Here is a 15,948-nt window from a genome sequence, read left to right on the forward strand (position 1 = left end):
CCCTGTGCCATATACTATGTGTAATACCCTGATATATAATATATATACCCTCCCAATGTCATATACTGTGAGTGTAATACCCCGATATATAATATATCTACCCCCTGTGCCATATACTGTGAATATAATACCCCGACTTATATTATATATAGCCTCCCTATGTCATATTCTGTAAAGAAAGAAAAAGGGTGCCTATCTCACTGCTCATGAATGAAGCTCCTTGAATACGCATGCCTAATCATAGACATGCTCAGAAGGAGCAGCTTGCAACCTCTGTATGCAGGTATCCCAGGAGGCTGCAAGTTTCCCCTTCAGTCTTTACCACCACAGCACTAAAGATGGAAAGGGGAGAGACCTCACCCCCCCCTTAAAGAAAATTTATTAAAAAACAATATGTTAAAAAAACTAATGTTAGGTTCACCTTATCCTTTTTTCTTTGATGTGATGCGGTGCCAATCACTTTGAAAGGCATCCCAGCGCACTTTGCAGATGGACATGGGTTGTAGTGCACATAATAGGCATATTTTCCCAGCATGCTCCCCGGTCCCTTTTAGTGGGGCGCACCACTCGGCACTTTTCAGTAACCACCCGGCTACCACCTAGGTACAATATCTTCCCACCCAGCTTAAAATATTTTCTGGGTTGAACCCTGTGTTCCTCAGGAGAAATAAAGCATACATTTTTTAGTACATTGCCCTGCTAAGTAACCCATTGAAGTGACTAACCCACCTTCACATAATGCATGTTAATACTAGTCATAATGCACCAAGGTGCAATGTTACAGCACTGCTATACAGCCGCACTGGGCACACTCTGTATAAAGTCTTTACATACATAAGACTGTGTTGTATAAACTAAAAATAAAATCTCTTCCAATAAAAAACACATTGATCCTGCTGAGTCTCACATTCTCTCCAGCAAGTTCTCATATATAGAAAGATATTTGTCAAGGTTCAGAGTACGGGACCTGCTGAGTATATTTGCTGCATCTTTTGGCCCACACTGTGATTGCAGCGGAACATTTTTGATAACCCCAGCCAGCTCGGCTTTGTTTACTTGACAGATGCCCCCCAGATTCTCTCAGCTGTCTTTAATTAACAGTCCTAAACTGGCAAAATATTGTAAGCAAAGCCGACCTCACAGATCGCATTCCATTCGGGGGGTTCCCTCCGGCCATCGTCCTAAAGTCTTATTTCTATTTTTATTTTTTCTTAAAATGTAAGTTCAAGCCATAAAACTAAAACTGTTCATACCAAACTTTTAAGTGTATGTAAGAGCAGAACTTTTCGTTTTGGATGGAATGTGGAACGGTAATGTGTCTGCCAGGTTTTTATCGGGGTCTGTCATTTTGCAAAGGAGATTCACCCATTGGGCCGGTTCAGAAGAATCTCTGTGACTGAACACAGTCAACAAAAAGTAAGGTTACACACATGTTGTGGATGTAAGTCTGGGGTGTCAATTTCAAATACACACAGGGCCGAGATTAAAAACTTAGACCAAGTCGGGGGGCCAAACTTGAAATTTATTGAAAAAATGAGGAAGTTTACTACTTCATCCATAACTAACAGAAACAACCCCCTCTACAAACACTTTAGGGTTGAAAAGACTGATTTCTATCTATCTATCTATCTATGCATGCTGTGTGTTGGTCATCCTCTCACATCACAAGTTTGTCTGACACTAAATATTACACTATGCAGCCTCTAATGGATTGAAACAAACACAATGCGCCTGGTAGTCGGGCTCCATGTGATCATTGCCTAGGCTGTGTGTCACATGTTGGGGTACAGGAATAATGTCTATGTATTGAAAATGATGATGTGAGATGGTAACGCGGGCGTAGTTCATTTTCAGAGTTCTTTGAGGGGCCAAAAAAGGACCTTGAGGGACAGTTTTGGCCCTCGGGCCAGAGTGTGACACCCCTGATGTAAGTCATCTTTAAAAAACTGAATTCTGGAACGTAGTTTTAAAAAAGTCAAGCAGAAGGCTTAGGACTAGTCACCAGTTTGTGAAAGTGTTAAAGTGTTTCCTTTTATCCTCTTTTGCCTTGTTCTGTACTGTAGTTCTATGTAGAGGTGGCCATCTTGGTAGCGACAGGGCTTTACTTCCTCTTGTCTGAGCCTCCAGTAAGAAGAACAATGATCATCACAGTAGAGGCCTCATAAAATTTTGAGACCAGGGCTGCTTTGAAATAATCTTTGTGCGTATGGTGTTCATCCTCCAGTTAGAACAATATAACAACTTTTAATGAGTTTTTTTTTGTACAGTCTCCGTTCAGTTGGAAAAGATTGTTTTGCTGTTTTGCCTAGACATCACCCATTAGCTATTCATTGAAGATTCTTTATGGACATATATTCGTCACATGGCAAACAATGTTTTACCAAAAATGTCACACTATATGCCAATCATTTGTAAAGACCGAACCATCACATCTATATAAACTTATTGAACATCTCATTCCTAAACCATGGATTTAAATATGTGGTTGTCTATCTCTTTGAACTATAACACCTCTAAACTCTTCTAGGAAGATAAAGGAGTGTGGCTTTAGAAAATTTGTGCCCATTGGGCCAAGAGGACAATTGTTCAGTCTGGTATTGATGTTTGTTGTGAAGACCTGGTTTATAGTCATTGTTCCAATTCATCCCAAAGGTGTTCGTTAGGGTTTAGGACTGTGAAGGCCACTTGAGTTCCTCAAGTTCCTGAAGCTTGCATTTGTTAAGTTAGGTAGTAATGTTGGACAGGAAGACCTGGTTCAAGGTCAGCGTTCTAATTTATCCTAAAGGTGTTTATTAGGGTTTAGGTCTGTGAAGCACACTTGTGTTCCTTAATCCTGTGTTTGTTAAATCAGGTAGTGATGTTTAACGAGAGGACCTGGTTCAAGGCCAGTGTTTGAATTCATCCATTCATCAAGTTGAGGCAGGTCACTTGTGTACCTTAAGTTCTTGAAGCCTGCATTTACGTCAGGCAGTGATGTTGGATGGGAAGACCTGGTTTAGGCTCCGTGTTCTAATTCATCCTAAAGGTTTTCGTTAGGGCTGTCTGTGTAGCACACTTGTGTTGCTTAAGCCTGCAATTGTTAAGTCAGGTAGTGATGTTGGATGAGAAGACCTGGTTCAAGGTCAGTGTTCCAAATCATCTATTAATCAGGTTAAGGCTGTGCAGGTCACTTGTGTTCCTTAAGTTCTTGAAGCCTGCATTTAAGTCATGTATTGATCCCGGACAAGAAGACCTCGTGTTCCAATTCACTGGTGTTCACTGGTTGTTTAGGTCTGTGTAGGACGCTTGGGTTCCCCAAGTTCCTGAAGTTGGCATTTGTTAAGTCAGGTACTGAAGTTGGACGAGAAGACCTTGTTTATGGTCTGCAGTGTTCTCCCCAACCCCTTTTTAGCTGGGCGCACCACCCAGCATTTTTCAGTAACCACCCGGCTGTTTTTGGGTGGTTACTGATGAGTTAGGTCACAAAACAGGGGCTGCCACCCACCTACAATATCTTCCCACCCAGCATTAAAAATTTCTAGGTTGAACACTGTGTTAAATTTGTTCAAAAGTGTTTAGATCTTTGCAGGCCCAGTTCATCCACAAGAAACTCTCATCAAGCCATGTCTTTATGGCGCTGGCTTTTTACATGGGGATGCTAGAACAAAGGAGCATTCCTCAAACCGTGCCCTCAAGATTATAAGTTGTCACTTAGGGTGTCTTTGTATACTGTTGTACTACTGGTAACCATCACTGGAGACACCAGAATTCAGTCATTTGTAGGGTCGCTAACATACAATTGTACATATAGTTTTTTTTTGTTCTTGAATGTGGTTGGCCTAATGCCAGTTACCTAATTGTCAATTTTGATACAGCACATGCGTTATAAGTGGTGTCTGGGGGTAGATACAAAAAGAAACATGCTGGGATAGAGGGCAGAAAGAAAGTCAAACAATGTTTTTGGTGTCTTGTAGAAACATACGGTACAAACCTCTGATATTATCTGTCTCTGTTATAAGATGACATCCAGCCTGCTGAAGAAATAGAAACAAATGTGAACTTGAAGGACCTGTGATTCCTACTACAGCTCCCAAAGGACAATTTATTTGCAAGCTTTCCTGATTTCCCAGAACGTTTTAAATTATTTTAGATGTTTCAAAGAGCATTTACTTTTTAAGCTAAAAGAGGGTTTAGTCGTTTGTTAGCTTTGACATGCCAAAGTATTGCTGTGCTTGAGAGCTTTTTATTATGGGCGGACATTTAGGTTTGTATACAAAAAAAGTGCATCGTCTCATTGAAAAATCAAAATTGAGCAGCTGCAGCAGTTGTTGCATATGAACATTAAAATGTCAAAAAAAATTTGGAGCAAAGCGAAAGCAGCTGTATGGTTCGGGGGCCCGACTTTGAGTGTTAGCGTACCGTAATGGTCATGTGATCAGCATTTGGATCCGTGCACGGTATGTAGCCTTAAAATCTGCTCTATCCCATTCCCTTTTGCTCCTGCAGCGCTTAAAATCCACTCTCCTGGGAGCTTTCCTTAAAAATGTGGCGGAAAATTGGATATTCTCCCTTCAATGCAAAAGCTAATGTTCCACCCCAGCTGCACCAGCTGACAGCAGCTTGAGCCAGGAGGTGTGATAGGAGCTGGGGTGCAAATAGGGAGCTTCAAATATCCCTGCAAAACTACAGGACAAAAAAAAAATCTTGTAATAGGTTTGTTACCATGTATCAGTGCTGGCATCTTTATTTCACATGGCCAGGCTTAGAGGCATAAAAGTTGTATATAGGCGTATATCCAGAAAACCTTCATAGGTATTATTGCAAGTTATTAAACTGGTCTGTGTTCACAAACTTTGGCCCATATTTTGTATAAGGTCCATGTACACACTTTGGACAACCTTCCCAAATTACCTACTACCAGTGGGTATAAAATGCACCTATAATGAAAAAAAGAAGTTAAGCCTGCAGACATCTTCTATCTGTGGTGCCTAGATGAGATCGACATCACTGTTCTCCTGGAAAGATTCATGGGGTATCCAGAGCAGCAAAAAGGCTGTTGCACTTTACTGGAATTCCTTCTTGTGGTATTACACTCATCATTCAGTGGTGCCTGTCCAGCAATGCAGAAGACGGGTAAGGAAAATATCATTTTAACTTTTTAAAGTATTATATTTTTAAAGAAGCATTTTACACCTACAAATAGTAAGTGATTTAGGAAGTGTACCCAAAAAATATAATCCGACCCTTCATTTTTTTGCATGAATTGTTTCCTTAAAACCAAAAAATGGCCATAGATACATGTGAGAGTCATTGATTTCCCACTGTAAATTTTATTCAGGCGCTAATGTAACTTTTTCCTTTTTATTCAGAAAAAACAGAGGAATGGGATGCATTCAGGCTTTTTTTTTAAACTACACAAGTTGGGCTTGATTTATTAAAGCTCTCTAAGACTGGAGAAGATGGACCATCATAGGAGAACCTGGGTGAGCCAGCAAACCTGTATTTGGTGAAGGATTGAAAATGGTAATAAATAATAACAAAAGATTTTAAGAAACCTATTCCAGGTGTGCTAGATCATCCAGGTTCCCCATGATAGTCTGTCTTCTCCAGTCTTTGACAGCTTTAATAGATCAGGCCCATTGTGACAAGCAATTGCTAAAGGGTCAATAACAGGTTGGTCATTGAAATTGGCAGCATTGCATCTCCATGGATGGCCTCTCTGTAGGTGACCCATCAGTCTATGTTTGGGTTGGAAGCTACATAATTAAAATAGTTTTTAGTCAGTAATATTGGAGAACTTTTATATATAAATTTATTTAAATTTTATGGCGGTATACACCAAAAAAATTCCAAATAGTTTTTAATTATTAATTTGGCGCTTTGCCAATTTCCTTTGAATAAAAAAAAAAATCTTTCCATATTCTGTTACTTTCAGGAGATTTTGGAATGTTTCCTACTCAAGAGAAATAAAAAAAAAAATATTGGAAACATGGAGGAAATTTTAATTATACCCTTTGAAGTTTCACCTAAAATACATTATTATTTCTCATAGGAAAATCGGTTCTGTCTGCACCGTGTTTATAAGAACGGACCGATTATAGGACCTAAAACAAGACTGAATAAGGTTGTGCCGTTAAATATTTTAATCAGAGTCTGGGAGATCAGTCTTGGAGGTTTCAGAAATTTATATATATATTTTTGTTCTTTCCTGATCATCTAATTGGCTGTGGTTTCATGCATCTCTTGCGAGTTTTATTGAAAGGACCGTGTAAAATTATATTTTGGTGAGCGCTCATAATCATAATTAAGAATGCAGCAAGAGAAAACGATGATCAGGGTAGTTCCTTTGAGAGGCCTTGTCTTCTGCCCGTTGATTAGCTTGAGAACTTTGCAAAGAACGTGGTCAGGATTTTTATGGGAAGCTTACTGTAAACGTCTTCCAAAGGTTTTCCAAATGTTCACTTTGTTCAGACATAAAAGACTCTGCATCACTCTGGTGACACCTTCCCCGTGAGTGAATCTTCATTTCAGCATTCATCCTTTGTTTGCTTTCCTACCTAGCTTAATTCCTATAGTTGTCGGTATTCATATTTTCTGAATATCCTTTACGCATACAAATTCAGATATATGCAGAGAAATCCCCCAAACACAAGCTATAAAAGCATTTTCGGAGCATAGAAGTTCTGCAATCTAGAGGTATTATCATAGAGGTACCATCTCAGTAGAGACAGGGCTTTGCTTCCTCATTTTAGAACCTCCACATAGAACAAGAACAGTGAACAGTATGGTAATGACATCAACAAATCTGCAATTAGAGATAGCGGTGCAATAAGTTACCCCATACTGCAGCAATTTTCTCCCCAGCTCCTTTTAGCTGGGTGCATCACCTGGATCTTTTCAATAACCGCCCAGCTGTTTTTGGATGGTCACTGAAGGGTTGGGTCACAATTCAGGGAATGTCACAAAGTTTTCAGCTTCTTCCCAGCCATACATTTCTGTGGAGAACACTGTGCAGGTCTACGAGGCTACAAAACCATGGTGCCTAGGAACACTCACCTAATAGGAATGGAACTGCCATATGTAAAAAGGAATTCCAGAGTACTTTTGGTATACTGTAGGTGAAACTATACCTTTTGGCCCCTGCTGAAGTGCCTGTGATGAACATGGCACTGATTGGACAGTTTTATAGATGCTCCTGAGCTGTGTGATGATCTTGGGTCAGGAGTGTCAAACACAAATACACAGAGGGCCAAAATTAAAAATTAGACAAAGTCCCAGGCCAACCTTGAAATTTATTGACAAAAATTAGGAAGTTTTTCATTCTCATTAGATATAAAAGCTTTTCATTTGGAAACAAAGAGTTTTTGCTTCACATTTAATCTGGAACCAAAACTAATTTAGAGAAAGAGGCCCAAACATTTTTTTTAAATGTTATTTAGGAAAAAACCTTATACCTCTTTCTCTATTTGTAGGCTTCTGAGTTAAATTTCATTGGTAACCTTTTTGCACAGCCTAACAATAATAGTAACAAATTTATTCTATGAAAATCCAACCATTCAAGTCCATGCCTTGGTGTAGCAAGGAAAAGTACAGCTGAGGGGGAGTGCTGGAAATGCCAGACGCGGCCAATGTGGGGCTAAATCTTATGAGTGGCCCATCGCTGGAACTTCCTCTTCATTGACATACGCCGCTACTAAAATTCCGGCATTACTTGCATCTATAAAACAGTCCATTGCGGGGCCACACATAGGCAGAGAGCCCGTCTGTCTATAGACACGAGTGATGCCGGGAATTGTAGTAGCCCCGCTATTTCAATGCAGCGGCGGGCCAGCTGCAGTTCATATTTCGAATTCCTTTGGGGGCCAAAAAAAGGACGTTGGGGCCAGATTTTGACACTCTTGTACATGCTTTACATTGAACAAAGTAAGGTATTTAATGGATAGTTCTGTACTTGTAAAAAAAGCAGTGTTATTTCAAGGGGTACAATAAGTGTCTGTCTCTTTTTAAGTGCTGACTAAAATACTCCAAACTATGAAAATTTGGGCCGTGTTACCTGGTTGTATGCATAGAGGTGTAGAAGTTTTTACAGCACAGATACATGAAAAAAAAAAAAAAAGAATCTGTCGATCCAATTTTACAATTTAGTTCTGCTTTAAATGATATAATGAAGGGTTGAAAAATCAGCGAAGAAGCCTTTTAGGTATAAATCTATGTTATAAAATTAGAGAGGGTTGGGAACTAGTTTTAGAATAACTTTCTGCTGGTAAAAGGTTGCCCCTTTGCAATGCCACAGGAGCCACCATTGCAGGACAGGAGCTGTTGCTAAAAGGAGACTTCAACATATTTCCTATTGTTTAAATCAAAAGGAACGCAGACCAAAAAATGAAAATCTAAATGTAGTCCCTGGTAACGGCAGGGGGACCGCCTTGCTGCGCTGGTCGCCTGGCGGGAGCAGGGCCCACTACACTGGCAATCAATGAATAAAAGTCCCATGATGGGCAGAGGGAGTAAAGCAACCTTCATACAGGGGGACAATGAGAAGAATGCTTCGTATATTTAGTAATTAGTGGGAGGAATGCTCCTAAGGATAATTAAAAAGATCATTGATATTAGTGATCACTGATCTAAAAAGCAAAAATTGCTGATTGCTTTGGAGGAAGCATGATTGAGAAAGGGTTAGTCTTCATTAGCCAGTTCAGTTTTTTTTTTTTTTTAACTATTACAAAAATATTTCCTTAGTAGTCATATTCCCGCTGTAAAGGTATATTCCCTAACGAGTCTTCGAGTAGTGGTTATTATTCAAATGCCTAACTTTGTGCTTTGGGTAAATACGAAAGTTAATGTGGGTTCTCATTTTCCTACACACACTTCCCCACCCTCCGAATAAAAAGTTTGGCCAGTATGATATTACATAATAAAAACATATTCATTTGCAAGTAAAATTTATCTTTCACTTTTAAAGGAATTCTTTTAATGTTTACTCCTTAGATGAGACGTTATATTGTGTTTGATAATACCTCTGATACACTTATGTAATTCCCTCATACAGCTACTATACAGGAATTTGGCATGTGATAACATTGTGCAATTTGCAGTTGCTATGCTTGAATTCCCCTTAAGGTTTTCAGTAAATAAAATACAGGGGAAACAAATTTTATCTGTTTTTTAACTGACAAAACCAGAATTTTCTATTGCAAGCATTTTGGAAAACATTTGCTTAGTTTTTTGAGATGTAAAAGCGTCCTATCATCACGTTTTCTATGTTGTGCAAAAAAAGTGGCTATCCCTTCTATATAATAGGGAAATTTAATAAATATGTATTTTTTTTTTAATTTCTTTAAATCTTTTGGGGAGGTTCCCTCCCTCTCTGTCTTTACTGCCGCGGCAGTAAAGATTGCAGGGGAAACCCGCAGCCTCCTGGGATACTTGCTTCACATATCATATTAAGCTCTGGGCTGCTCCTCCTGTGCATGCTTCATCAGGGGCTTTCCTATAATGTAAACAAAAAGTGCTCATCTCACGCATTCGCAGATGGAATGTTTCTCTGTCTGTTTTTTTCCCAGAATTATAATTTTTTATTTAATAGGTAGAACAGTAAACATATAATATAGGGCCAAAAGTTTGTAAACACCCAGCCACCCCTCCAAATTACTGAGTTTAGGTATTGTTAATACTACTGCAAACAAATACATTTAGAAAGCTTTGTAATTCCAAATACCTACTTTTTTTTATTTATTTTTTTTAGAATGATTATGTCCCTCTGCACGAAGCGAGCTCCAAAAATGATATGGTTTGATAAGTTCGATATGGTAGAATTGCATTGTCTGCACAGGGCTCAGACCTCAACCCTACTGACCACCTTTGGGATGAATAGGGATATTGACATTCCACATCGGTACCTGACCTCACAACTGGGCACAAACATGTCAAAATTTACACCCAAAATCTTGTGAAAAGCAATGTGGAGGCTGTTTTGTTTGCAGAAGGAAGGGAGATATAATATCCATGATTTAGGAATGAAAGGTCGATATATTTTTATTACACAGAACTTATATAGTGCCATCATATTATGCAGCGCTGTACAAAGTCCATGGTCATGTCACTAACTGTCCCTCAAGGGGACTCACAAGCTAATGTCCCTACCTCAGTCATATGTCATTATTACAGTCTAAGATCAATTTTGGGGGGAAGCCAAGTAACCTAACTGCATGTTTTTGTGGGAGGAAACCGGAGTACCCGGAGAAAACCCACGCAAACACAGGGAGCACCTGCAAACTCCATGCAGATAGTGTCCTGGCCAAGATCCAAACCTGGGACCTAGGGCTGCAAAGGCCAGAGTGCTAACCACTGAGCCACCATGCTGCCCATATAGATGCAATGGTCAATCCCCCACTAACCTTTGGCCTATATTATATTTGTATTTTAGCTGCGTAATAAGCCATCTGCCCAAAATTTCCCTTTAAATTAGAATATAATTTTCACTTTTTTAGCTTGAGAGTTGGGTAGCAGAATGAATTCCAAAAATATTAGTTCCTGCCAAAGAGATGACCAGTTTCTGTTACAATTTCTCGGCTCTGGGCTTATGTGCCGTAATTAAATCCCTCAGACAGACTGCACAGGAAAAGAGCTTCCGTTTGGCCTCGGTGGGATGAATTTACAGGGCGAGATAATGTTAGTGTGCCGCAATGAATCTGACTTTATTACCAGTGGGCGGTGCCAAGATTTTTAGTAATGTGCAAATGCCAGGTCTTACATTAACTCTCCCACCTTCTGTAGGACCCAACGATTCCATTCAACACGAGACCAGCTGCTCCTTCTTTTGTGCCCACATGAGCTGTGAATTCCATATTCAAAGATTTGTTTTTTAAGGGCTAATCCAGCTAAATACAGTGCTAATATTACTTAGATGAGTAATATTGTATAGATACTTTTGTGTTGCACACATTACTTTATTTACATTCAGCTTCTCTGGGTATGCACCATAACTGCAGGATAGGAATGAGTACAGGAAAGGTATTTACGCAACATAACTTTGATTGGTTTAATAGTAAGAACCATAAATAATTTTCAACAATGCACTCCTGTATAACCAAAGATCACAAACTGCAGCAGCTTTGTACTTCTACCCTGGTGCTATCTGCTTTCTGCATGCAGTTTGTAATAGAAGGAGGTGCTGGGTCCCATCTACAGCTCTGCTTTTTGCACAGGTATCATGATATATCTTCTATTTTTATAAAGTAAATCTGGGTTTGCAATTTGTGCACTCCTGGATTTATAGACGTTGACTGTTTTTCAAATATAAAGGGAAAATGTTTTTTCCCTAGTTCTTGTTTTCAAATGCAGCGTGTATACCAGCCCTGGTCTGTTCTGAGTGCTTTCAAAGTACAGGGAATAAAAAAGCAAGGTTAAGATGATTTATTTGCATATTTATTTGGTATGCGTGGATATTGTAACAAGCTTATGTGTTTTAAAAGCATATTTTTAAGTTAAGACCTCTCCCCATCCTAAAATACAGAAGAGTGCATGAAGATAGGGTTGAATAAATAAACTTCTTTGGTTTGCAGATTCTAGACCTCATTTTGTATTTACAGTACAATACGATATTTATCCATCTCAAATCCTCACATTCTTGTGTCTGTCTTACAGTTGTGGCATTCCTAGTGGCTTTTCATCAGAACAAGCAGCTGATTGGGGAGAAGGGTCTGCTGCCATGTAAGATCTACCTGGAGAACATAAAAGCGTACTGCGGAGGTAAGATCGGCATGGAGGCCTTCAGCTACGCACCGACAGTCCTCTGGCTCCTAGACTGGACACACATGGATACCCACTTAGATAACATTGCTCTGGCCGGCCTTGGGATTTCAGCTTTCGTCATTTTAACTGGATGTGCCAACATGATCCTGATGACAACTCTGTGGATTCTCTACCACTCATTGGTGGCCGTGGGACAAAGATGGTGAGTTTATATTGGTATCCGAGTGGCTTAAAGCCAAACTTCTGACAAACTGCTACATACACAGATGAAATACATATGATGGAGCTGTTTTTTTTTTCTTTAGCATGTTTTCCTTTTTTTTACGGCCATGTCACACTGGGAATTTCAGAGAGACAAACGTTTCATTGACTGAAATTCATATTTTTGTACTGACAAAATGCTAAGGGCCTTGCAGTATGGGCGACCTTGCTGCTTGGGATTTGTGGTTAGCTACAGGATTGCTAGGGGCTTTCTAACTAGTGAAGCTATGCAACATCATTGACTAGTGATTGTAATTTTTCTGCATTCAGAGCATTTTTAGAGAGGTATGTAGATTGCTCTCTTTCATGCCATGAGAGTCTCCTGTGTGACATGGCCCTAAGGGAAATTATTTTGTAGCTTCCACAGATTGCTGCTACAAGGTCACCAGTGGGACTTAACGCATACAGTAAAGGAATACTGTGATTTTATCATCCCGCCCCATCAGCTGCTGATGGGACAAAAGCAACAAAAGATAAAAAAGATTATACTTCTGCTCACTTTGCATTTCCCTTCCTATCAGCCCTCTGCCTTCCCCTATCCCAATTATAAGAGCTAACACTTTTGGGATTGCAAGAGGCCAATATAAACCAATCCAGATACCCAAATTGGCTGCATTATAAGTATGTTTAATGATTCTTTTTGATACCTTTATATACCTGTATTCTTTTGTGTCTTTTATGTCTGCCTGGAATTCCGTTTTGCTAGTTAGCATTTTCTGTGGGATTGTTGTGAAATGTGATTTTATGTAGAAACACAATCAAAACAATCCCCTTCTTTGGAAAAGGATACTGTAGGGGGTTTTAGCACATTTTTTTCACACACTACTTCTGACAAAAAATTGTGTAAACAAACTAAAGGTTCTTCCTTCCTTATCACAACCTGAACAGTCTGCTTTGCAGTAGGATAAAAAATAGGCTTCATGTGCGTTAGAATATTGAAACATATTTCTGACTAAGTTGTCATTTGATTTTAAACTGTGTGTGGTGGGACTTCATAGAATAAACAACGTCACACAAATTGTGCAGAATGACCCAGTGTCACCGTCATTGCAAAGGGTCTGAAAGGGTTTGAATTGTGATTAGTTTTAGAAAATCATAACTGGCTGTACAATGTCCCTGCTGCTAAACCTTCGCTTTACTGCCAATTACTACAGTGCTTATATATATAATGGGGTCCTATAGGGAACCGCAGGGACCCTATTGGATTTTGGGTACCAGATGCTCATTTAAAAAAAAAAAAAAAATCTTAGCCACTGTATATATTTCATAAATACTCTTTAGCCAGTTTTTCTTTTAGGGTGAGTTTGTTCTTTGCCTATGTGGGGATAAACAACAGGTTCACTTTAATTCTCTGCCCTCCATGCTAATCCTCTTGGGAGCAAAGATCAAGTACTGAGTACTTCCAAGTATATCATAATCATGTGATCATGTGACACCACCTCTCCTAACTGATGATTGGCCTATCGCTGGTACATGGATAGAGAGTGCTCTGCGATGTGTAAGCTTTGAGTCTTACTTGAGCTCACTAAAGGTTTTCGTTCTCATATACATCTGTATAGAACAGCGGTCCTTTCGGACCTCATGAACCACTAAATTTATCATTTTAAAACCTGCCGACCAATAATATGAATTTTTTAAAAAGATAAATACATTTGTAAAATACTGATCATCCTAATGGTGCCTGACGAGGACTGTGGAGTCTCTGATTCATTGATCAGCTCACGGTTAAGTGAAGTATTACTATTGTTACTATTATTAGTTGAATTATCTTAGGGTATTATTAAAGAAATGCAAAATATTTGTTTGCTTTTTCTCACTCAATACGGGTTTATTTCATTCAAATCTAAGACCAAACAAGAAATGACAGAAAATACAAAAACAAATATATTGGCGGGACTTTTGAGGCAGTACATAAATACAAAGTATATACAAACAGGAAAATCTTTAATTTTTTTTATTAAAGTACAAGATGTATAAAAAAAGGATCTTTAAATCTAAATATACATAAAAAGGGTCTAGATTCACACATCCCTGGACAGTTTGGTAAGTGTGTAAAAAAGGTCCTAGTTTAAAATACTCAGTGAATATCCAAGCTTTTTGTGATACTGAAATAGATTCTGATAATCCGATGCGTTTCGCAGAAGTAATCTGTTTTATCAGGGATTAAACATGTACAGATCATCAAAAAATTTTGAATTCACATAAAATGTATCAATATTCAAGTGACTGAACCTGGCATAGGATGTAGGAAGAGAGCGGGAGAGAGAGCGACACAACTCAATTCAAAAAACAGTAATCCCAAGAGTGCTCCAAACAGAAGTTAATTTTTGTATCATGTCAACCCAGCAATAGGCAAATATTAGTTTTTGGAGGATAAGAACCCAATTGTTGGTGGCTGTATTGAAGATCCAGATTTTAGGAGTCTCTCAGCAGCAAACTGAACAAAAACAAAGGCCTGGAGGGGAGAATGACGTGCCTGCCACCCCCTTTAAATACAAACCTAATGCCAGGGCAACATGGGACCTACTAATGGGCATCCCACATGCAGACGCGTCACCGGATGTGACGCATATGCAAGGGAGTCAATTTTTACCAGGAAATGATAGTTTTCAAAATCAAATTATTTGATGCTGTTAAAAAAAAACAAAAAACATTAAAAAAAACAGTTAAAGAAAATACACAGTTAAGGTCATACTTGCCTAAAAGAGCATCTGAGAAATAAACAAAAAATAAAAAATAAAACAATCGGATGAGAATTGGTATTGGCGGAGCGGGGTGACTGTTGTAATGGTGGAATCAAAACTGAAGCATACTACTGGGCAGCAGTTGCCTCATACAATCTAAAGCGCACCTATTCTCAGAATTTTCACTTTACGTAAAAGGGTAGACAAACCTTTTATGTAAGGTAAAAATTCTGTTTGTGTTTTTTTAGGAGCCTAGGTGATTGAGGATGAATGGGAGCGCAGAGCCTCCCCTTTGTCATGCATCCCAGGAGGCTCTTGGCTGCTCCTTTTGCACATGCCCAAGCATCTCAGGCATGCGCAGAAGGAGCCCTTTCGCCAAAAGGAAAGAAATTGACGATCTCACGCATGCACAGTGAGATCGACAAGTTTTTTTCCCATCTACGTCACCCGATGCAGGAATAAGAACCCGGAAGAACAGAGAAAAGATGCCGGCCCGAAGACAGATACCAGGACAACGATGAACGAAACCTCGGTACCGATCGAGTGCTCTCCGGGATTGAAGGTAAGTGTATTTTTTTTGTTTTTTTTTTGTTTTGTTGTTTTTGGGTTTACTTCCTCCTTAAGACTTTACTGCCGTCCTCCTTTGTTTTTCTGTCTAGTACAGTTTTTGAATTTAGTGCAAAATAAAGGTGAAAATTGTTATTCAGAATATAAGAATTTATTACAATATTATTTTTATTATTAAAACATGAAATTTGCAAACAATGTCCAGATTTTGGACAGATCTGTGGGCCACCAAACTTTTCTCGTAGACCACCGGTAAAGAAAGTGGGGAAAGGTAAGTACTGATACTTCAGGAGCCAACTTTAATGTGCACTGGTTGCTTTGCCTTGCCCAGATCCGTGCAGATATGTTAGAACCTTTGTCTACTGAAGAGCGTTCACCTCGCTTCCCACATGGGAAGTAAACAGAATCTCTACTACCCACCTCTTAGATTGTAACCCCTCTTGGCCTGAACCCTCCCCTCCCCCCTGTTCCAATTGTTTGTATCTGTCCTTTGCAGCCCCTATTTAATATATAGCTCTGTGTAAGTACGTTGGTGCTTTATCAATACCGTGTGAAAATAATCAAGACAAGTCAAGACAATTTGACAAAGCTTCTGGCCCTTTTATGCCTCTATCGGATACTAAAAAAACATTTAATTGGAATCCCGGAGTAAAAATAAAATTGCATAGTAGGCAGTGATATTTTTTAACACACAGCTGACTTC

At 39.1% G+C, this 15,948-nt stretch overlaps 1 protein-coding gene across 1 annotated transcript in view; it reads left to right on the top strand.

Annotated features, from left to right (window-relative positions):
* Window positions 1-15,948, top strand: part of LOC140334753 (lipase maturation factor 1-like) — a 57,086-nt gene that overhangs the window by 2,243 nt on the left and 38,895 nt on the right. Inside the window, exon 3 of the mRNA XM_072416992.1 lies at window positions 11,626-11,935. Coding sequence (XP_072273093.1) covers window positions 11,626-11,935 — 310 coding nt within the window. The remainder of the gene's footprint in view (window positions 1-11,625; window positions 11,936-15,948) is intronic.

Source organism: Pyxicephalus adspersus, chromosome 7 (genome assembly GCF_032062135.1).
Source record: "Pyxicephalus adspersus chromosome 7, UCB_Pads_2.0, whole genome shotgun sequence".
Classification (NCBI taxonomy): Eukaryota; Metazoa; Chordata; class Amphibia; order Anura; family Pyxicephalidae; genus Pyxicephalus; species Pyxicephalus adspersus.